At 47.4% G+C, this 23,578-nt stretch overlaps 1 protein-coding gene across 1 annotated transcript in view; it reads left to right on the top strand.

Annotated features, from left to right (window-relative positions):
- The window catches only part of arl15a (ADP-ribosylation factor-like 15a), a 110,573-nt gene that overhangs the window by 18,076 nt on the left and 68,919 nt on the right, over positions 1-23,578 (top strand). Inside the window, exons 2-3 of the mRNA XM_079270904.1 lie at positions 21,769-21,913; positions 23,283-23,342. Of these exons, the coding sequence (XP_079127030.1) occupies positions 21,769-21,913; positions 23,283-23,342 (205 nt within the window). The remainder of the gene's footprint in view (positions 1-21,768; positions 21,914-23,282; positions 23,343-23,578) is intronic.

Below are 23,578 nucleotides of genomic sequence, written 5' to 3'. Positions count from 1 at the left end.
GAGAGAGAGACCCAATTCCATAAAAAGGGTTTCCTTTTTTCAATGACCACATATATTTTTGGCACACAAAGTGATGCAATCGCCCACATTTAATCATTTGTTTGCTTCTTGATGTATACGTAACTCAAGGCTCGGTCCTATGGGGGATTTTGGGCCAATGAGCCAAATTTGTCAGAAGCGTGGAGCTGCGAGAACTACAGAAAGTTGACATTGAATGTCAATTTTTTATTCGTTTTTATTTAGGTAATATGTATGTATGTATGTATGTATGTATATATGTGACATTTCAAAATGGAGAAGTTTGGTTGGCAGGTTTATAAAGTGTCACGTTATAAAGCAAGGTATTAAAAAAAGTCACATAGTTACTGAAACTCATGTTTCATATCAGTACTGGTATTGGAAAAATGGTGATCTGAGCCACACCAGTGACACGTAGACAGAGATGGGTAAAATACCATCAATACTACATGTAAAAGTACTGTTACTGTCCCAAAAAAAGTACTCAATTAGAAGTAAAATCTAAATATCTAGGTCAGTAAAAAACTATTCACTGAAAAAAATACTTCAGGAGCAACTTAAACAACAAAGAACCCCCCCTCCCCCCCTTGTCTTCTTTTTCAACAGAAACAAAAGTAGTTGTGATTATGTTAATAAACTTATTAGCATTAACATTACAGACACACTCACTGCTCTCTGCCAGCTCAGTGTTTGCATGATGTACTGACTTCAGACCAGCGTTCACCACCGGAGCCTTAAATGTTAGCAGCTAGCGCTATTTTAAAGCCATAGCGCTAACGTTATCAGAGTCACGTGGAGGCGTGGCTGCGGTAGGATATAACCAGCTGACCACCTGCCTATAATAAATAAATACATAAAAGTAGCGCCACGAATATATCCCAATGTAACAAAGTAAAAGTAATGATTATTCTCTCAAAATACTCAAGTACTAGTTAAAAGTATGCTGCAATAAAACTACTCTGACAAGTACAATCTAAAAAAAAAAGTACTTCCATTCCCATTACTATTTTCAAACTACATTAATGTCACACCTTTAAACCAGCGGTTCCCAAACTTTTTAGGCCGCGCACCCCCTTCTACATCCCGACTGGGTTCGCGCACCCCCCCCCCCCCCCTTAATAAAAAAAAAAAAAGAAGCAACAGAGCCTTTTAAGCCTTCATAGCCGCATAAGAATCGGACCAATGAGAGAACAGTTTGCTCGCGCGTGGCATTTGTTTACAAGATTTAGTCCGCTGTTAAATGTTGCAGTGTTACACAAACCGAACAAAGGAGCAACTGCAACATTGTATCATATTAATCCCTGAATCGGAACAAAGCAAATGAACTGAAGGTGTGAAACAAAGTTTCAATATCTTTCAGTGACACAAGGCGTCACTTTTAAAGAGCAATACGGATGCGAGCACACACGCACAGGCTCAGAGGCAGATTATCACATTTAATTTACAATTAATGAGCGACTAATGCCGCCAGGATGTCTTCGGACAAAGCATCGATGCGGCGCGACACAGTGTTGTTGGACACCGGGATCATGTCCAACTTTTTTGCTTCTTTCTCCCCAATCATACATTCCACCATCTCTCTGGCAGCTGGCAAGCTCACGTCTTCAGTGATTGTGTGCGGTAGCCCCTTTCTCGCTATTCTGTAACCAGATATGAAGTCCGTAGTGCGTCATTTATAGACCCAACACATGAATGAGACTCCATTTGTTTTGGGCTGTTTTGTAACTCCTCCAATTTCGATATAAACAATGTAAGGGGCTTTTGACTTGCACTGGCATGCTTGGTGTTCAGGTGGTGACGTAAATAAGAGCTTCAGACTGTTAGCCAGAACCTCACTGCACACCACGCACTGTGGCTTTGGGCAATCTGCGTTGCCAATCCAAGTGAAGCCCAGACACAGATACTTTTCATCATATTTCCTCTTTTTTTCCCAGTCTGATGCTCTCTCGTTTCCTCTTTTTCACCTTGACTCCGCGATGGGCCGATGTGCTCCCGATTTGTCTGTGCTGCACCTCTCCGTTCCCCTCGCCTCCGATTCCTCTCTCTCTCTCTGTCCCTCTCCTCTTTTACGACTGATAGCTTCAGATGTCCCACCTGACAGTTTTTAAATTAAAATTACATTTTTTTTAAATATTTAATATTGTTACACCATCAGACCGCCATTACACTTTTCCTCTCGCGCACCCCCTAGATGCAGCTCGCGCACCCCCAGGGGTGCGCGCACCCCACTTTGGGAATCCCTGCTTTAAACCAAAGTGTGTGAACATTTGTTTCCTAAAGTAAGCTGTGCTTCTTTCACAACAAACAGACATTTAAGGAAAGTGAAAATAAAACATGGCTAACTGGCTAATAACATACAAGATATAGCACAGCGTGAGCAATGCACATGAAGTGACATGAAACAGAAGCACAGTGGAACCATTATAGTAACGTCATCGTAGCCCCTGCTCCTGTCGTACTGGTATAAGAGAGTCTCAACAACACAGGTCAAGATCCGTTCTACCATTGCTGATGTAGGATCAGTTCCAAAAGACCATGTGGGCATCTAAACTTCCCAAACTGGTTCCATCCATCCCAGATCAGTGATTTCCTGACATGATTGAGAGGTGTGATTTGACAGAAGGGTGATGGCGCCCTCTATTGTTCTGGAACACACACTGTTGTGGTTGAGAAAAGATAATCTTTTATTCCAGAGCCCCCGAGATTGATTGTTTTTAAAGCTCACTGCATACTGTCGAGACTTAATGCGTCCCGACTGAAGCTTCACCACCAGCTGCCCGTCCGTTTTAAACTTTATTTCGACATTTAGTTGTTTGTTTAATGCAGGAAAATACAGAGCGCAGGCCAATACTGACAGCAGGACATGAAAAAGGGCTCGCCATTTTCAATTAAGAGGTACAAGAGGGTCCATCCCAGAATCCCAGCAGTTTGTGACACTAATTCTTCCAAGTCATTTCATCTTAGTCTCCAGTTTACAAAGTTAACCCTCTGAACCCCCAAAGCATGTTTTCTTTAAATGATCGCCAAAACGAACCAGTTTTCTCGAAGCCAGAAAGTGTAAAACCATTGTCATTGTGTGTGACACTGACGAATACATCCGTCAGAAAACTCAACCGAAACTTAAGCTTAAAATAGGGATATTTCATAAAACACATTTTATTCTACATGTCTCATATACAATTTTGCCCCAAATAAAGTGTTTAGTCTAAAGAAATCCTGTGAAACACATTCATTTCTGAGCTCCTCACTGCAGCCAGGAAGCCATGATTGATTCGGCTGAGACCTTAAGTCACGTGACAAACATTGCGTGAAACTTCTGAACTGCAGGCTGCTCAAAACAGCAGAGAGGAGAGACTGTAAACATGTAAGTAGCTTATTATATACAGTATATAGCACAGGGAGCCTCCATCTTTTTTCCAACATTGGTAAAACTTGTGGCAAAATGTTGGCTATGCAGATTCTGTTGTCTGCCTACTTTAAAAAAAATATATTATCAAAGAAATTCAACAGCGTTTATTTACAGTGACTTATTGAGACAAGACACACAGGTGGGGGCCTCAGTAATCCTGAGCTTTTATAGTTTTTACACAGTTACTTGGTTTGTCAATAAACTAAATTAGCATTTGCACTGAGTGTGCTAGCTAACAATGTAGGACAGGTTGATGGGATCTCAAACGTTTTGAGGGGAAGAACCCCGTCTTAATCGAGGCACCAGTCACTCTTACTACCGTTTGCACTCTTGGATGCCATCAGAGCTATTTGTGTTGTAAAAGCTTCCAACCCAAATGCTTCAGACCTGTTTCATTGTGACGAACACAAACGCACTTTCCATTTGACTCCTGTGAAGAGAAGATGTGATAATTATCTATTAATCCCACAGCAGGGAAACATACTTTTTATTATTATTACAGCAGCTGGTCTACAAGGCTCCAGATTATGTATTTTCCCAAAAATCATTTTTCTGAAGTCTGTAAAGGATAAAAAATTCTAAATGTCATCCTTTTACTTTGTTATATTTATCTGTTTTTTCCCTCATAAAAACACACAATTCAAATGATAAGGAAATAAAAGATTGTATTTTTATCGATAAAACAGATCTTGTCATTTGTAGTTTTATTATGTATTGTAAGGTGTTTTTAGCTTAGTGTTAGGAAGTTAAACAGCTCATAATTCATCTCTAATATCTATTTTATATTAATGTGAAAACATCTCCAAACACTTGTATATTAACGTTTCTCACCAAAATACATTTTACGAGATCACATGTGAACACATGACGGCGTTATAATTCACCTTCGCCCAATACTCATTTACACTGAGCAGAGCCTGAACGCATCATAATGTAACTGAACAGAGCCTGTATATGTTAGCCGTTAGCGGTGCTGCTACGGTTAGCTCTCTTTCATTCAAGTTAAACATGGACTGGTTGTTTACAATGATAATTGGTAGGACCACCCCCCCCCCCCCCCCCATTATCTTCTATTGAAGCGCCACCAGTCCAACATCAGAATGATGTCACAGTGACGTCATGACCCTCCTCCTTTTATTAGTTCTTCGATACGGGGCAGGAACTTATGAGACGCACACACGTTCTTTAGTGATATGAATAATAATACCCCCCCCCCCCCCCCCCATCTGTCAAAGGAGCTTGAGATTGTCCTTCTTGAGGAACAGGCTAGTGTCCCAGCATACACCACGTAGCACACGGAAGACAGCATGTGGACTTGATTCATTGGAGGTCCACAGTGTCGTCCTTTTTCTTTAGTTGTGTTAAACTCTGTGCTTCAGTTTCGAAAAAATGCTTAACACTTGAGAAGCTGGAAACAGCACAGCTGATACAGAGAATACAATAAAAATCAGGTTTCAGTAAACACAGTTGCGTTCAATTACTCTTGTAGCAAAAGATTATTTCTATAAACTTCCCTCCTGCGTCCTCTGGGTGGAGCCATGTAGTCATCGATGAGCTCTGTCTGTCGTAGTGGCTGAGTACTGTGTCATGTACAGTGTTAGTGAACTGCATTCTGACATCCTACACACATGAATTGAGCTTTTTGAGTCTGGATTTATGGATGACTTATGGATGCATTCAAGGGGTCGGCCGATGTTTCTCGACCTAGTGAAGGAAGTTCCTCTTATTCTTTTCATTCATATTTTGACATCACACGCTCTGCTGTAGTTTGTTTTGAAGAAGCCACGCCCATCAGAGGGATGTATGTAAAAGCTCAGGGCCAGTCGAGAGGCGGACTGACAGCTGTGAAGGTTTTCGTGGTATTTGAGGCGACGTGTAATAGCTTGTGACAACAACAAAAGAAAGCCACATCAAAAAGGTGCAAAAATGTCGTGTAGGGGTTTCGTCTGGTGTCTTCTGTCCTCTGCTTGTTTATTGTGAGCGATCGCTTTCACCCTTGTAGAGAGACTGTGAAAGGGGGCCAAACCAAATAAAACCCAGCATGTTGATAACCCACCGGAACGTATCTGACTCTAAACATATCCGCGAGTTAATGCTTTTAATATTGCCGCCTCTCTTTTTATGCATCTGTCATAAGAACTTTGTCGTGAGCCTGATTAACGTTACATGGTCATTTCACAAAGTAGTTGGAGAGAGAGAGAGAGCAGACATAACTTCTTCAGGAACATTTAAAGATGATTTAAGACCTGCAGTCTGAACTCAATGCCAACATCCACCGTCAGGTGCTTTCTCTCTCGCACTTTGTGACATGCAGATATACACATTCTCGCTCTCGCTCTCTGGAAGAGCTCTCTCTCTCTCTGGAAGAGCTCTGGCTACCTCTGAATCAGGTTGCACTGCACAGTGTCATAGGTAGGTCTGTGATTGATCATGGCACAGTTGGCCTCCGTCTGTTCTTTCCTGTCTTTGACTAAATAAACGTTTCCCTCTGTCCTCGCTCGTTTATAAAAGCTCCTTTCCGCAATACCGCCAATGTGCACATCTATCCGTCAGCCTTGGCTCTTGCACTCCTAGTGTGTGTGTGTGCGCGCGCCGCCCCCCCCCCCCCCCCCCCCCGTTTGTCTGGTGTCCATCTCCTCTTCCGGTACAGTACGATTTCTGTCCTTGTCTTCCTGCATCACAGCAGGCTGTGTTGCACATGGTGTTAATCGGCTCCATCTTTTATTCATTTTTCATTTAACCACAGCGATTGTTTTCACAGTAACGTTTTTAATGCGCAACATTAGCATATATCTGACGGAGTCGGCTATGGTAGATCTTTCATGTATTTTCAATTCTCATTTGACACTTTGTGTCACAATTTAAGTAAATGCAGTCAGAAGAGCTGCTTGTTTCACTCTGCAATGTGGCTCCCCGATGCTGCTTTAATTCTGACCTCAGCGAGGCATTGATGGTGTCTTTCCCTCCAGTAGGTGTCAGGATAATGCAGCGCAAACGTGCATTGAAGACAGACACTAGTCCCTGAATGCCGTTTCCGAAGCTGTTCATCCCTCACAGTGTGCCGGTACATCTCTGTCTTTTTATTTTTCGGGTTATTAAGACTGCTGTTGTTCTATGAGACCGTCACAAATTGAGTTTCGTCCCTGCAAAGACGGAGGAGGGGCTTGTGTGCTGCGATACGTTCTTGTCCCCCTTTGAAGTGGGGAGGACATGTGGAGTCCATTGGCCTTAGTCAAATGCTCCCTGTGTGGGATTTAGTCGTGCAGTTTGCGTAGTTGTAGCCTACGCACGCACGCGCACACACACACACACACACACAGACACACACACACGTGTCTCTGGTTCAGCCTGTAGCCTTCTCTATCGTCGCCATCTTTCACACACATGTGAGCACATCAGGACGGTGACACATGTTGTTGGCCTCTCCGTACTCCGGCACATCGTGGGTTTTTAAAACGGAAAAACGGCGACAAAGAGGTTAAAGTGGCGACTTTTGGCTTTTAATCTGAGGGTGTTTACGGGGCCCGTCAGTGAAGGGGTCATAGCCCTCTTTTTTTCATTCGTACTTCCTTCCGATTCTAGGGGGCGAGTTAATAGAAACGTAAAGTTGTCCTATTTAGTATGTGGTTACAGATCCATTTGTAGACACTTGGTATCTTCCCTGGTGATGGTGTAATGAATTCAATGGTTTTACACTACTCACCCCGTTACGACACTTAACGCTAAAGTCACCACTGTAGCCTCACAGTCGCTGCTTTATTTAATTTCCTAATGCTTTACGCACATGCAGGTCCGTTAGGTGTAGCTGACCCACACTGATGCTCAGTCCTCTCTCTGGTTGTTGCACCATACAACTCCTGTATGCTGGAGACTCACATGTCTGGCATTTATTTCGTAATTGGCCGTGTCAACGTGTGTGGATGATCTTAATGAAAACCAGCGATGCTTCGTCACTCGTTAGACTATCTGCGTACCGCGGTTTCAGGAGTAGGCCGCAGCGGGGTCACCGGGTCGCCCGCAAGAAGTTCTCGCTTGCGTTTGGAAGGTAAACGTACGACACCTGTATCGAAGGAACGGAGCCCAGCTCCCAGAGCTTCAGTACTGGGTGGGTTTGGACCAGTGGAGGCCACAATCTGGTTCTAATTTGACTATTACATAAGCGATGCGAGACTGTTGTTTTTGAGAAGTTTGCTTTGTAGGGAGGACACAAACAAAAAAGCTGAGGAATGTGATGTGTGTAAACAGTTCTCGGGGGTGCTGTGTGATTGGTTTTCACCCCTCAAACAACAACCCCATCTCTCCACACAATTAGTGTGAGGTGAACGGGTTCAGACTGAGGTCTTACTGGGGTGGGGTGTGTGTGTGTGCGTGTGTGTTATAAATTGGTGCCCACAACAGCCCCCTCTTACAATGGAGAGCCCCCTTCACCTCAAATGATAAACAACGCACCTGGACCCAACCGCAGGCAGTGATGGAGGCTTTAGCCAGGGAGGCGAGGAGAGGTAGGTGGAAGTGGATCCGAGCTTCTTTCTGAGGACGGGCCCACAAAGAATCCGCCACTCACTACGGAGGGGCCCAAAGGCGTGTGATTATTAATTACTGATGGCTTCCCAGCCTTTGAAAAAGTCCGGGGGCCGCAGACATCAGATGTGCGGTAGAGGCAGAGGAGCGAAAGGCCTGTCATTACCGTCACAGAAACAATGCATCGAATTTGGCTGTCATGCATTTTTGCCTAATTGACTGTTTTGATGCAGGTTTTCTTTCTCCATTTTGTTTTTGATGGGGCACCGATGCCCCACCCCACTAGTCTTGATGAGAACTTGGTGGGCTTTCAGCTTCACCCAGCGAGAACCTTCCGGAGGTTCTTTGATGGCAAGAAAAAGCCACTGGAGACCTCAGGGGCCTCACTGGCCTCCATTTATGTATCGGCACCACAACGCCATTTTTGATTCCTGACAAGAAGCGAGAGAGGAGGAGAAGCAATGTGTGGATGGCGTACAGTGCGTGTAACTGAATGTATGTGCTATATGTAGTGTGTGTGTGTGTGTATGTGTGTGTGGGGCTGCAGGGTGGTACTTTTGTGTGTGAGGCTGCAATGAAAAGGGGGAGGCCGGGGACCCACAAACCACTTGAGGAGTCTCCTAGTTTGCATAATTAACTGTTGACACTAACTGTGTTTAATGAAGGCCCATTGAAGTTGTGGGCCCTCTTACACAGCCAGCCCCTGGGAATGAGACAGAGGCTCCTCTGGCAAAGGTTAAAACAATGTGTCTGGTTAACTTCCGACAAACGCGGCGAAACGCCGTTACGAGGTTACGGCACGGAACCACTCAGGATTTCCCAGACCTGAATTACCCCCAGATGTTTGGCTTTGGAGTCCCTCATTATTATTATTATTATTATTATTATTATTATTATTATTATTATTATTATTATTATTATTATTATTATTATTATTATTATTATTATTATTATTATTATTATTATTATTATTATTATTATTATTATTTCTTTTGTTTCTTTCTCCAACTGAATTTGCTCAATCACCAATTTTCTGTAATACACGAGCGAATTTTGAGTTGCTCAACAGTATCAGATGACGTGATCTCAGAGCAATTTTGTGGACCCGGTTGCGTAAAAGGTTGTCAATAGCAATCGTGATTTCATCGCCTGTAATGTTTTTTGAAAAGCTGTTACTCACACGGGAAGAGGAAAGGTCTTATTCCTCTCCTGGTTTTCTTTGTGCAGGTCCGGTAAGCACACTATTTGATCGATGTTTGAAAGCAAAAATAAGCTACCCATGCCGGAGCATCTTTGACCCGCCACCATGTTATAAATTCAAGTCTACAGCACATAGCATGTACTTCTGAGATCACGCTTGCATTTCTCCATGATGCATCTTGATTGCGTGATGTATAGGTCTATTATTAGAGAAGGGTGGCACCGGTCACTTTATGGCCACTCAAATGCCAGAAATCAAGTGAAAGCCGACAGTGTGTAGGTGTGTGTGGCTTCAGAGGGCTGTGCTCTGTTACTCCGTTGTGGGAAAACACACTTTTAAAACTGACAGACCACTTGGCGTACGACTGCGATCCCGTTAATACGGGCTTGTAAATAGTCTCATTCACTGCCTAGTATTTCTGTGAAAGTAGTAAGAATCTGAAATACTTGCGCTGGATTTTGGATGATTGACGTTTTTGAGCAAAAAATTTAACGAGACTATTTGAACCCAATGAGTTTTCTGAAAGTTTTTATGTGGTTATACAGGTAATGAGAATGAGGTAGACTATGCCACTGTAACGGTTCAGACCTCACACACCTGTTCACACCAAAGCTTACCATGGACACATACTTTCTGGATGCGAGACGTCGAGAACGTCTTCCTAGAGGACGTACTGTGGCAGTTTCCCCTCACTGTAGAACGGTGTGTCTCTGTAGCACATGGCACATATTATGGAACGGATGTGCTCAATAACAAATAAACACATTTTTATCACAATTACTTGAGGGGAGATTTTACGGCACAAGCCGTTTTTGGGTTGCAATGAGGAGACATTGCCGATGTGTTATGACAAATTTCTCCTCATGCCTTAATGTCTAACAATACTCGAGGGTCGTGACGCTCTGCTTCCTGAAAGTGTCCCTCCGTTCCCTTCTCGGCGTCACCATTTGTGGCACCCCATTAATGGCTTTTCCATATTGTCGGCCTTTAAACTCCTCTGGAGGCCAATCTGCCAATCACAGTTTTGGAGTGTTCTCTCCACGTCTATGGTTTGTCACAGATTGCAAAAGAAAGCTTTCCACTCCCCCCCCCCCCCCCCTTTTTTTCTTTTTCTTTTTAAATCCGCACACTTTGACATGTTCAACAAGGTCACCGGGGATGTTGTGAATGATCGACGTGTCCGGGCCTCGTTTGTGCGACGTGATGTGAGGAATAGCTCGCGCTGTTTTAAAGAATCAAAGATTCTCCGTATCCTGTGAGAATCCTTTGAAAATGCTTTTCCAGTTTGTCGCCCCCGCTCATCAACCTAATTCTCGGCTACTGCACAATGTATAAAAACTGATTTATTGTTCGGTCGGTCCCCATCAGGTTTCCTTTTTGTCTCAAAGGGGCCTGGAAATAGTTGATGGGGAGGGGTCTTTCACATTTAATGACAATGTCCTTAAGCTGGAAACTTTCCCACACTTGTTTCAGGGAGAATGTGGCCCTAAGATCTGTTTCTTTTTATTATCAAAAATTGCTGCCAATAGATGGATGCCGTATGAAAATGCGCCATAACTGATTATAAGTGGGGGAAGTGCCCTCCCCGTCCACCCACCCTTTTTATGCCTATGTGATGGGGCACCCCCCCCCCCCCACCCCCCTTGGTTCTTGGACACTGGTTTGAGGGCCTTCAAAAGGGGGCCCCTCGAGCTTTGATCCTCTACATGGGTGCAGGAAAAAAATCTTTTTGCCCTACTCTGTGCCCAGTAAACCAAAGTTCCTCCGCCGCCGTATGCTAATGCAGCCAAGCTAATCACCCTTCCTAGTTGCAAGATTTATATACCATAATAGCACCCAGTGGCGCCCCTTCCCCCCCTTACCCCACAATTCGGTGGCCCCCTTATCTACCCTCTGGATGTCCCATGGTGCAAAGGTGTCTTGTGAATGCAGCTGCCTTGCCACCACCTCAGCCTCTTGCTTTCTTCTACAGAAAGAGGGTAGCATGAAAACAGTCCCGTGGGTGGGCCCCCTTAATGCCCCCCCTCCCATGCCCCCCCCCCCATTCTCCGCCCTAATGTACTTCTCCAAATGTCGCGACACACACAGGCGCTCCAAGGTAGGCTCCAGACAGATAAATGTGTCGGGGGTGGGGGGTCTGGAAAGCCCTGGCCCCTCGGCCCCCTTAGCATGTCTAGTAGACCTGCTGCTCAGGGTTACAATTCTCCCGTCAATATCTCACCCATCAAACCCCTTTCAACCCACCCACCTCCAGCCTGAACCACATCGACGAGGGGACGTTCACACGTTCGTAGCAACAACAGTGTAAGTTGTAAGCCGTAGGGAAACATTGCTCAACCCTCCTCTGCGCCTCTGAACAGGACAAACATGGAGCCTGTGCAGGGCTGGCCGGGCCACTCCAGAGCTCTTGGATCCGTCCCAGCTTCTCCTCAGGTGAACTCTATTCAGGCTTGTTGAGATGGAGAGTTTTGGGAGGGGGGGGGGGGGGTTGTTCTCTTCAATAAAAGGGCATTAACTCAAAGGAAAATCTGTCTTTGTTCAACTAACTGAGTTGTAGGAAGGTAGCTGTTAGCTCAGGTATGACACACTCCGATCTGTCCAACAGCATTTTTGGGGCTTTGCGTAAACGTCATTTTTATTACAAGCTTCAGAGTTATTGAAGCTGTAAAAACATTCGAAAGGGCAGATTTAGTTGTTCCGCTTCCTTTCGATGATGTAATTGTTACTCCTACAGTTTGCAGTCTTTGTGGGGCCTCTTCAGCACTAGTTTGTCCCTGAGGTAGTCTGTATGAATCAGTACACGTCCTCCTAGACACACGCTCGGAGGGTGTGGGTGGCGCACGTTTGCTTTGACCTGACGAATGGAAACTTTTGTATAAAACGGGCAGGTATCACGCCCTACCAATAATGTAAAGATCATTAAACTAGGACACATTTAGATGCTCCTAAAACCGGTACATATCTACCGGAAAATGCATTTTGTAGTGCACTTTTTACTTTTATACTTTACATCGACAATGTTGTGTATGCACATAATGGAATTAATGAAGGATGTGGAACATCCTCACTAACACATGTACACCACGGAGACAAACATGTCAATCAAGCCTGTTAAATCACACTTTCACCAAGCAACCTCCATCTTTGGTCTGATTATTTCACTCCGACATGCTATACTTAAGTGTTATGCTATTCTAATATAATCCCCTGCGTATTGCATTTGGCAATTAACGCGAACTGTAATGGGGGATTGTTGTTTATCACCCAAATACTGTGGGTAACCTGCAGTGATAGAGGACCGTACAGTCATTGCATTCCAGAAATAAGCGGATGTTATTCTCCAGGCATATAGAGGTCAAAGTCATAGGAACGGCGCACCGCGTTGACTCTACGCGTCTGTACGCGCATGTGAACCACAGCAGCGGGCACTTACTGCCACGTCCAGATGGTGCTGGAAACAAACAAGGGGCCAACACCGTAGGACCCCTCAATAGGACCGTCTAGACTGGTCCCTGACCAGACAGATACAGTCTCCCATCAAATTAGCATTTGTCAGATTTATGGTAATGGTCCGCAACAGTCTTCCTGTCAGTGACATTGAGATTTACAGCACTGACACCCCCCCCCGCAACACAAATACACCATCCTGAGCGCTTTCCTTTTAACCCACTCTCTCCTGCAAATGGGCCGTCCCCTACCCTTCAACCCCCCCCCCCTCCATCCTTCATTTCTTAGCCCTAGCGCGTTGCTACTGAACAACTCTTGCCTCGTCTAAAGGGTGTGTGTGTGCATCAGGGAGGTTTGTAAGAAGGCTGAGGCCATTGAAGTGCCCCAGTCTCCTCTAAAAAGCAAAAAAAAAAAGACCCACTCGGGGTGGCAAAACCACCCAAGCCCCCTCTGCCTCCCTAACAATGGGTCGTGTCAGGGTTTCCTGTTAATCCTCTGTGATGGCGCTTGAGTGTTTTTTCGGGGTGAAGGGTTGGGGATGAGTGTGAGGTGGTGGTTGCATAGAAGCTTGGGGGGGTTGGGGGGCGTGTTGGGTCGGCGTAGTTTGGGGAGCGACACAGAGATACTGAGTGGTCGAGAGTTGAGGAGGGTGAGAAGCAGAGGGGAAGATGGGATACATGGCGGCGGCAGAGTGCGAGGTGGAGGACAGAGAGGGAGAGAGAGAGCCCAACGCATGCGGATTAGCGTCCGTCTCCCCCCCCCCCCCCCCTTTCATGTCGTCCTTTTTTCGGGTGGTAACCCGATCCCCAGGCCCTAGCACCAGTGAGCCCAGTGGGAAAGGCCTCCAGACAGATATCCCGTCCATTCTCAGCCCAAATGTTTTTCCAAGGCCGCTCCTCCGCCTTTGATCTGGCCTCCTCCTCCTCGACCACGCGGGGTCACGAGCTGCCATTTTCGGGCCAAACGCTGGAGCTGCTCGCTGGAGAAGGGGTCGAGAAGAGGAGCGGGGGTTGTTGTTGCCCTGCAGTCTAGACCTGTCTTAGTTGTCTCTTAAAAAGTGGACTTTACGCCCCAGACGGTCAGTTGGTCACATCACCCTCAGTCAGGCAGTCGGTTGAAACTCCACCTTGCACCCCATATCTCCTAAATACCAGGCGGTGCTCAGCTGTTTTCCAGTTTGTGTTGGGAACACTGTGTTCACTGTGACGAGGCCGATTCCTGTGGAAGCGTTTCTGGATGTCCTCCTTTCTCATGTTAATGAAGAAAGGAAGACAGAATCTGATTCAGCCGACCACAAATGCAATATGTCAACAGTCATTTAGCTTGTTTTGTTTTGATTTTAATTTAGATTTTGTTTTGTTTGAAAACCATTTAATGATTTTATTTTTTGTCTCAAGTAGATCAGGAGATTCAGTTACAGTAACTTAAGTTGCCGCAATGCATTGTTTCTCCTTTTGCAAAGCATTAGATTGCAGTGCGGCCCAGCAGAAAGCTGGGGGGCGCTCTAACTTCACTCTATGGCTTTCTGCACGCGCGCGTGTGTGTGTGTGCGCGGCCATGCATGTTTGTGTGTTCCAGCATGTCTCCTTGTCCAGACACCTTAGCGTCAGGGCAACAGTGTTGGAGCTCTGAAACGGGGGCCAGACAGACAGAAGTGGGATGGATGAATTGGGTGGCGGGGGTGATCGGAGAGAGAGACGGAGAGGATGTTGCTTCAGAATAAGTGGATGATATGCCTGCAAAACAGTGCCAAGCAAATCAGCGTGAACTGGATGTGCATTGTCGAGGCACGGAATGGGAGTGAAGCGTATCCCCCAAATGTCCCATGGCTGGCTGGCTGGCTGGCTGGCTGGCTGGCTGGCTGGCTGGCTGGCTGGCTGGCTGGCTGGCTGGCTGGCTGGCTGGCTGGCTGGCTGGCTGGCTGGCTGGCTGGCTGGCTGGCTGGCTGGCTGGCTGGCTGGCTGGCTGGCTGGCTGGCTGGCTGGCTGGCTGGCTGGCTGGCTGGCTGGCTGGCTGGCTGGCTGGCTGGCTGGCTGGCTGGCTGGCTGGCTGGCTGGCTGGCTGGCTGGCTGGCTGGCTGGCTGGCTGGCTGGCTGGCTGGCTGGCTGGCTGGCTGGCTGGCTGGCTGGCTGGCTGGCTGGCTGGCTGGCTGGCTGGCTGGCTGGCTGGCTGGCTGGCTGGCTGGCTGGCTGGCTGGCTGGCTGGCTGGCTGGCTGGCTGGCTGGCTGGCTGGCTGGCTGGCTGGCTGGCTGGCTGGCTGGCTGGCTGGCTGGCTGGCTGGCTGGCTGGCTGGCTGGCTGGCTGGCTGGCTGGCTGGCTGGCTGGCTGGCTGGCTGGCTGGCTGGCTGGCTGGCTGGCTGGCTGGCTGGCTGGCTGGCTGGCTGGCTGGCTGGCTGGCTGGCTGGCTGGCTGGCTGGCTGGCTGGCTGGCTGGCTGGCTGGCTGGCTGGCTGGCTGGCTGGCTGGCTGGCTGGCTGGCTGGCTGGCTGGCTGGCTGGCTGGCTGGCTGGCTGGCTGGCTGGCTGGCTGGCTGGCTGGCTGGCTGGCTGGCTGGCTGGCTGGCTGGCTGGCTGGCTGGCTGGCTGGCTGGCTGGCTGGCTGGCTGGCTGGCTGGCTGGCTGGCTGGCTGGCTGGCTGGCTGGCTGGCTGGCTGGCTGGCTGGCTGGCTGGCTGGCTGGCTGGCTGGCTGGCTGGCTGGCTGGCTGGCTGGCTGGCTGGCTGGCTGGCTGGCTGGCTGGCTGGCTGGCTGGCTGGCTGGCTGGCTGGCTGGCTGGCTGGCTGGCTGGCTGGCTGGCTGGCTGGCTGGCTGGCTGGCTGGCTGGCTGGCTGGCTGGCTGGCTGGCTGGCTGATACTTAATGTGAATATAATTCATTTAATCTCATTTCCATTATGCAATATGTATACTTTGTTGGCATCTTATTCTGAAAACCGGATGTTCGTCTGAAGAAACCGGATGTTGTCTCACGTTAATCTTTTCTGCTAACTCCCGATCTGTGCCGTTTGAACGAGTTTACCGTGAATTTCAGCATATAGGTGCACTAACATTTAAGTGTCTGCTGACTTGACCGCAGTCACAGGTCTAATTAAGAAGCGCTCCATTTGATTCTTCACGCAACATGAGTCAAGGCGAAAATCAAAACCATTCTATGGCAACTGGACCGGGCCATATAGGCTATGATGTTTTTGACAAGTTCATTAAATTATCATTATTATTAGAGGAAATTGTGGGGGCATTTTTTGCCCCTCTCCTAGTGATATCAGGGGCAAAATTATATTTCTTCGGGGCAGTTTTGCCCTTTGCCCTCGTGTATTTCCGACGCTGGTTCCATCACCCGCGGGCGGCCATGGTTAAAAGCGCACCACACCGCCCAATCAGCATTCAGTTTGCTTCGTCTCGCAATTAAGGTTTTGAGAGATCCGGCTGACGGGCACCGCACCTCAGGTATCGCCTCGTGTGTGCCCCCCGGGGGGGATTGTGCGAGGAGAGCAGCAATGGCGGCGGTTAGGAGATTAGTGGAGTAGGCCTTGAGGTACCGGAGTTCTTGGTCCGAAATATGCATCTCGTTATGGAGCAGAAATAAAGGCTGGCGGGCGGTTTTTGGCGAGTTGTTTCGCGTAAGAAACCTCGGACCCGAAGCGCGGCGCAGAGTGCAGCTTGCGGCCTTGTGTGTCTAGCATGTCTCTCTCGCCCCTTAACGAGAATGGCATGCAGCGCGCCCACACGCACACACACTCACACACATTCACACACTGTACCGAGCCACACTGTGTCCCACCGTGCACCCCCTGCCCCCGGCTTCAAAGCGGCAAATAACAACAACTGAAGGGGGGAGGATGGAGAAGATGAATGAGGATGAATGAATGTGCCCCTTCCACCCCCACCCCCCTTCCACCCCCTTCCCTCCCTGCTCCCCATCTACCCTTCCTTCCATTCCCTGACGGGACTGCCCCCCTGCATGCCCCCCCCCCCCCCGGTTTGCAGGCACCATGTTATGACGGTGGCCCGGTGTGTATTACACACATATCTGTTAGCGCCGCTCCTCCGTCGGGACGCCCATATAAAGTACTGTCATTTTCAAAAGGTCAGGAGTGAGCCATGCACACAAGTGTTGTCCCGACACTTGGTCTGGAATTTTTTTTTAAAAAAGAGCCGCTTGCCCGTCCGTGTCCTTCTGTCTGCAGTGACGATGACTCCCAGAGCTAAGTGTCTCGGATGTCCTTTCCTTTTTTTCTCCTCCTATTTCCTTCACTAGCCCCACTGTTGCTGGGAAATCAAGATGCCCCAGCTTGTGTAAATTGGCAGCCAGGGAGGAAGTCATGTTTTTTTGGTGTGCCCAGCGATTGGAAATGCCAGGAGGCAAATGTGATACAGCCGTTTTTTAACGGGCATTATTACCCTCATTAACGCCATCGCTGGGCCGAGTGCAAACAGTTCAAGCGTATCAGTTGATGTGTAACCTACCTTTCAAGAGGAAGTGTGCCGCGCCACGGCCACGTTGAGCAAGGACACTGTCCTCTGTCCCCCCCCCCCCAGTTCATGTGTAGGCCTTATGTGCTGTTGGAGGTTTTCACTGGCAGTAATGATGCCGATGAGAGAAGTCAATCACTGATGATCACTGGGGAGTAGAAATATTTCCTTGACAACCTTTGCAGGTCAACTTTTTTCCCATAGTTTTTGAAATACACGTTGTATTCTGTCTGCTTGCTCTAGGACTCAATACTATTCCATTTATATATATATATTTTTTTTTATGGCTGCACCATTGGTTCGAATGGGAACATTCATGTCTTGTTCATAATTGTTACATTTCTCATATTTGGTATTTTTAGATGCGTTTAAATAAGTTTGGACAGTGGTGGGCCGTCAGGGCCGACAAGGCCTTCTCTGCTGGCCTAAACAGAATCACAAAGTTATAGCTATTTTATACATGTATTATAATTTATAAAAAATGTTCCCATTATCTTATTTTCTCATTGCACAGCTACTATCTTCCTCAGTTGCTCTGCTTCCAGTGCAGCTTGTTTTAAGTAGAGCTTTTATCCAATCAGATTTCACCTCTGTCTCTAGGTAAGAAGAGAGACCCAGGCCTGTAGACTCTCAAGTGAATCCCTTTGCAGTTTAAGTGAATGGGGACGATATTGTTGATTGTCATAGTCTTCAACAAATCAGATCTTTAATTTGACATGTTGGGCGTATTCTTTGACATGCCAGAGCCTGCTAGCTGGCCTACAACTACGTCAGCATTAACGGGCAGCTCAGTTTTAAGGCGCAGCACTGCAGTAAGGTACAGCGTGTGCTGTGATTGGTCAGTGGGTGAGCATGTGCCTATTGTGAAACAAAACTTAAAGTAGCCATCAGAGGCTTAGTCGGAGTAGTAAGAGTTCAAATTGAAAGATAAGGAAGAAATTATGAATTCTTTTGCATTTTGCTTGGTGTGGACTTCTTTTTTTACCGAGCTTTGTTTTTTACCACTCAATGGCTGAAGGAGGACAAACACACTAGTATTATTCAAACGTATTGTTCGGTTCGTAAGTCTCGTGCCGAACGGTTTAATACGAATACCTGTATTGTTACATCCCTAGAAACAAATAACCGTAGGTTGCGCGTCATAATGAGGTTATTAAGTGGTGTTTGAGCTGCAGGACAGCACTGAAGGCCCAGGTATAAAATGCATGGCCCGCCACTGAGTTCAGATAATCAAATACCAAAATTTGCTATACTTTGTGATGATCCCAAAAGACGGCAAACCTTTTCCGGCCAAGACATTAGATTCATCGTTTGGGGAGGCTGTGGTTAAGGAGATCCCCGGCTCATCCAGTCCGCATGTGGAAGTGTCCATGGGCAACATGCTCAACTCCCAAAAAACTCCCAAAGAACAAAGAATGTATGTGTCGAATGGGTGAATGTTCAGATGCTTTACAGCACTATTACTATTTATATATGTTCCCAAGCAAAAAAACATCAAGAAATCAAACATGCACCTTCACGCAGCATATCATTCTTCGAAACCAAAATAGTATTCAGCAGTAATATTGGTAGACCACATGCTGCATGTATCCTTTGACGTGTTTAGCAGCTATGTCACAACTGAAGCGAGGAAGAAAACCGCAGCATAGAAACTTGTGTGAGCTTGTCGGGGCACCTCAATTTGGGAGCATGCTGTCACGCCGCTGCCCATTTTCCCCTTCCCTGTGGTGTCTCTGCAGTAGCCGGGTGAGTACGGGAGTGAAACACGAACCGGCCTGCTGCTGCTGCTGCGGCTTCCCTCTAACCCACATTTATTACCTCTAAAAATACAAAGTGGTTTGCTAAAAAAGAGCCTGGCTCCAATTCAGTCCAACTACGTCAGGTGATTTGTATTTATATTTTTGCAGTAGTGATGGGTTCCGACTCAACAACAGAACAGTTTTTCTTCCAAATTGTTCAACTCCAACCGAACCCCTCAGCTTGCAGTGGCCGAAAACCTGCTTGATCTTTCTCTGTTTATGCAGCACGTCGTTCCACGGATATCATGCGTCGGTATGCAATACGGCAGTGTTGGTTAGGCCTCATGTGTTTGGTGTGACTTTAAGCATACCACACACATGCAGCCTGGGAAAAGATTGGAGAAAAAGGAACTTCTGTATTTGTTTCCCTTTACCACTAGCTTGACCTCCCCCGTCATTTACACGACGCTAAATGCTACGAAGCTGAAGTTATGGACCTGACCTGTCCTCACACAAGCACAGGTAGACCTGCAGCAGTGCCTTCAGTTTCTATTCTTGTGTGCTTGAGCTCTGGTCCTCTGCCAGGAGGCCCAGTTATATCACCCATTAAGTATCCTGATGTATTTTTTTTTTTCAAGCAGCCTGGCTGTCTTCGGCTTTATATAAATATATACATTTATACGGCACTGTTTGACATTTACATAAAGCCTAGCTAATCAACTTTCACTACAACAGTGAGGTAATGTCTCTTGGGGAAGTCGCAATTAAAACATGTCCAATCCCATAAGAGGCAATCGGGGCCAATCGATAAAGTCCAGGACTTTTTATGGACAGCCTTTTGGCGAGGATCTGCAAGGTTGTATTTGTTTAGTCTCAAATGATGTTTGAATGCACAGGTGGGCTCATAGTAGCAGTTAGATAGTAGCCTCAACAAACGAGCACGAAAAGCTGATAAGCCTCCGTGAGCACATGTTTTTGTTGTGCGACAGCACATGTGTGAATATCTTTTTAAACTTCTGGCTTTGTGATTTTGCGGCATTGGGCGAACCTGCCGCAAGTCACTCAAAACAACATTTTAGGAACAGTTGACCGCATACTTCAGAACTCAATTTCCAGTTCTAATCACAGTCGTCGGTCTGGATGCCTCTGAGATCCACGGAGGCGGTCATCACGGGCCGGTCTCGGCGACGGGAAAGGGGCGTGTCTCAAGGCGATGAAAGGCCCTCGGACCGATTCTTCTTTTTCTTTCCTGTGAGCCTTTTGACCGAGTGCTCCTCGTCAATCTCGTGCTGTCAAATCCCAGAGGTGGGGAGCTCCCGTCTCGCTCTCACGCGGGTGGGGGGGTGGATTGGGGGCCCCCACTGTGTACACAGGGACCCCAGGGGTCAGGCCCTGGATGCTCCTTTTGTGAAATCCGCACTGTACGTGGAGGGAGAGGTGGCGGCGGGAGCCGTCCCGTTTGTCTGCTCCCACAGCTTTGCGGCCTTTTTATTTTTTGTCATGTTTCCTTGGTCTCGTGATAATTCTATAAGGGAGGGTGAATAAATATATAGATACTCCGGTTCTTCCACCTACAATCCCCCGTGTGTCCTCTGATAGATCCCACCTTCAAATCTTTCTGCGCCGCTTCAGAGGGAAAGCAAGAAGGAGAATAAGAATGACCTCATCACGTGGCCCCCCTCCCCATCTGACGTGCGTGTGTTTCTGATCTTACCGGTCTCCTGGAGGAGGAGACTGTTTCCTGTTTGAGCCGACCTGGCGGGTTCACCCAGGAGTCGGGGGGGGTCGGGTTGCTCAGCCGACGTCTGGTTCTGCTGAAGGGGGTTCCCCCCACACCGCCATCAAACGGCAGCCCCGTTTCGGCATGGCTCTGAAAACTGACCCTGGTGGTCACAAACATCTGGGGGCAACGCTTGAGAAGCGCCTCCCTCGTCGCCCGCCGAGTAAAAAGGCTCGTTCATTTCGCTTCGCTACACCTCCAGACGAGACGTGGTCTTGTACTACACCTAAACCGTGAACATTTGCCAAAGATACTTGGACGTTGGTACAGAATATTTATCTACCCCCCCCCCCCCTCATTTGTTTATATCTGCTTCTTCCCGCTGAGGTACAACTTTTAATGGCGTGCCCAAGCACACCTGGTGAAATGCGGACGCGCCACAGTCTGTGTATGCTTTCTTTGGATTGAACAGAGTCTCACTGTGTCGAACAGGGTCCCCCCCGACAAGAGCAGTAACCAATCTTCCGTGTTGATGTTCTTCCACCTGAAATATGATATTGTAGATGGGAGAGAGAGAGTGTGTGTGTGTGTGTGTGTGTGTTGTGTGTGTCTGCCCTGCCTTGTCCAGACTGGTTCCTGTCTTGATAATAAAAGAGATCTCTTTTTAGTTTGGTGCACTGATCTCTCCGCACAAGTTTTTAAAGATCTCATTCACGGTTCACACCGCATTTGCCCCTTAATGTCTCACAGCAGGCTCTCAGTCCCAGGCCGTGATTCATGGAGTGACAGGTCTGTCTCCGGTCGCCACAAGGGCCCAGTTAGATGGGGTCCACACACACACACACACACACCGACACTGCAGACAAAAACATGTTGCACCAGTTGCACAATCCTATTCCCTTCGACGTCCTTTTTTTTTTTTTTTGTTGTTGTCATGTAGACTTTTAACGCATTAGAAATCGTGAAAGTAAAGCATCTTGTGGTTTTAATCTTCGTCATTCCTCCGTCCTTATTTTCTTCCTTAAAAAAAAAAAAAAAACTACTTTTCTGGTGAAATGTTGTTAAACATTTTGCTCCTCTTGCATCAATCTCGAAGTGTTTTATAAACCAGACCTGATTTGCAGTTGGGTTACCGTGGAACAAAAGGCTGATTCCTAGCCACCCTCCCACGTACACAGGTACCCTTTCTGTTCTGTTTCCCAATGAATTCACTGTTTCCGTTTTGTTTTGTTTTTTTCATCTTAGTGTTTCCGGGCACTGTGCTGTAAAGGACCGCCGCCTCCGAGACCAGAGTATGATGTGGTGTGCATCGGCCTGACGGGCGCCGGGAAGACCAGCCTGCTCTCACGGCTCTGCAGTGAGGGCAGCGACGGCATCGTTCCTACAACAGGTATTGTGGACGCAACGCGTGGATCAGCAAGAGAGACGGCATTGTTGTTTTTCCCAGAGTAAAAAACGTGCACTTAAATAGAAGCATGCGCTCTCCACACATTTCCCCCATCTACCTTCCTTCACATGTGTTTGTGACAGCTTCGAAGTGCTTTCAAGTTTCAAGAACACACTGTCCTCCCCATTGGAATCGCAGATACGTAGATAACGCTGTCGAGGTTTCGCAGTCTCTCCAACAGGGGGAAGCATGTCTTTTGGGCGCCGTCTTCCAGAGTCCCAGCGCTCACGCCCGAAACACTCTGCTGTATCTCAGCGGGCCTTTGCCTGTGCCGCTTTCTTCTAGTCAAGTGGAGGGGCCGGTGTGTTAAGTATGTCCAGAGGAAGACGCTTTAGGGTCAGCACAGCACTCGCTCTCGCTTTCCCCATCGGCAACGCACTCCCTCAAGGACACCTCCCCTGGCTTTCTCAGCTTTGAGCGGTTGCAGGAGGAGTCCCGTTTTGGATTTAATCATCGCGCACTTTTGCCAGTAGAGGCTAAAAATACTAAAGTGCTACCTGTAACCCGTCAGTGGGCCTCAGTGGTCTGCCACTGAGCAGGACTTAATGAATCAAAAACATGTTGATTACTCATCGCAGCAGAGAATTATTTTAGCCCACTTCTCTAAAATGAGATTTATCTGTCAGCACTGTCTGCGTCTGCCAACATCCACGGAGAGATGATGCACAACGAGGGGGGAAGTCTCCTGCGGCCCCCCCCCCCCTCCTTACTTCATGGTTTTGCGCTGTCGTAATGTGCTTATAAACCACATTTAGCAGATAATTCAGACGTTTTAGTCAAATCATAATCGGTTGTCTGTCCCATCTCTCCTCCTGTTTGTGAACGTTTCCAGGAAACAGATTCCCAGCGAGACAGTTTGGAGCATAATTTGTGCATCATTAAATCTCTTTCCTCCAGCGGGTTTCTTTACTATTTCCCACCGCGTGCAACCACAGAAACAAACCACGTAATACGTGGTAGCACTTTAGCTCTATCCTTCTCCAACTCCCAACGCAGAACAAAACACCTTTTGTTTTTCTGTTTTGCTAAGCCGGGACCACACAAAGCGCTCTTTTCTTTCGCTTTCACAACACAAATATGTTGTCAGTCCTCCTGCGTGTTCACCAGCTGGTGGTTTTGAAGAAGAAGAAAAAAGGTACACCAGATATCCGGGGGGAACTGCAAGTCCGATTTCTTAGAGCTATGTTTTCCACTAAAGAAAAGCAAGCCAGCCGACAAGTCTCTTCTCATGACTCTCAACATGTGCCGTCCACACACAAACACAATCTCTTTATGTCACCGCAACAACGGCTTTTCATTTGTCTCCCCTCAGGTTTCAGCATCAAAGCAGTGCCATTTCCAAACGCCATCCTGAATGTAAAAGAACTCGGAGGTAAGACACCCATGCCCAGCCTCAGCCTGCAACGCTTTCAGAATTTAATATGACGAAGTTCCTCCTTAGTCGTGTAAGTCTGTGAGGTGAAATATATATCGCCCTAACAATAGACTGAATATAAGAAGTGGACGTAGTCCTCGTTACGTCACCCATCGGTTTGTAGACTGATGATTCGAAGCCTCGAGGTCGCCGATTTGACCGTCGCCATTTTGGATTACTGCTGTTGACATCTT

This window comes from Melanostigma gelatinosum (assembly GCF_949748355.1).
Source record: "Melanostigma gelatinosum genome assembly, chromosome: 6".
Lineage (NCBI taxonomy): Eukaryota > Metazoa > Chordata > Actinopteri > Perciformes > Zoarcidae > Melanostigma > Melanostigma gelatinosum.
The sequence above is the reverse complement of the archived record's forward strand: the minus strand, read 5'-3'. Positions and strand labels throughout refer to the sequence as shown.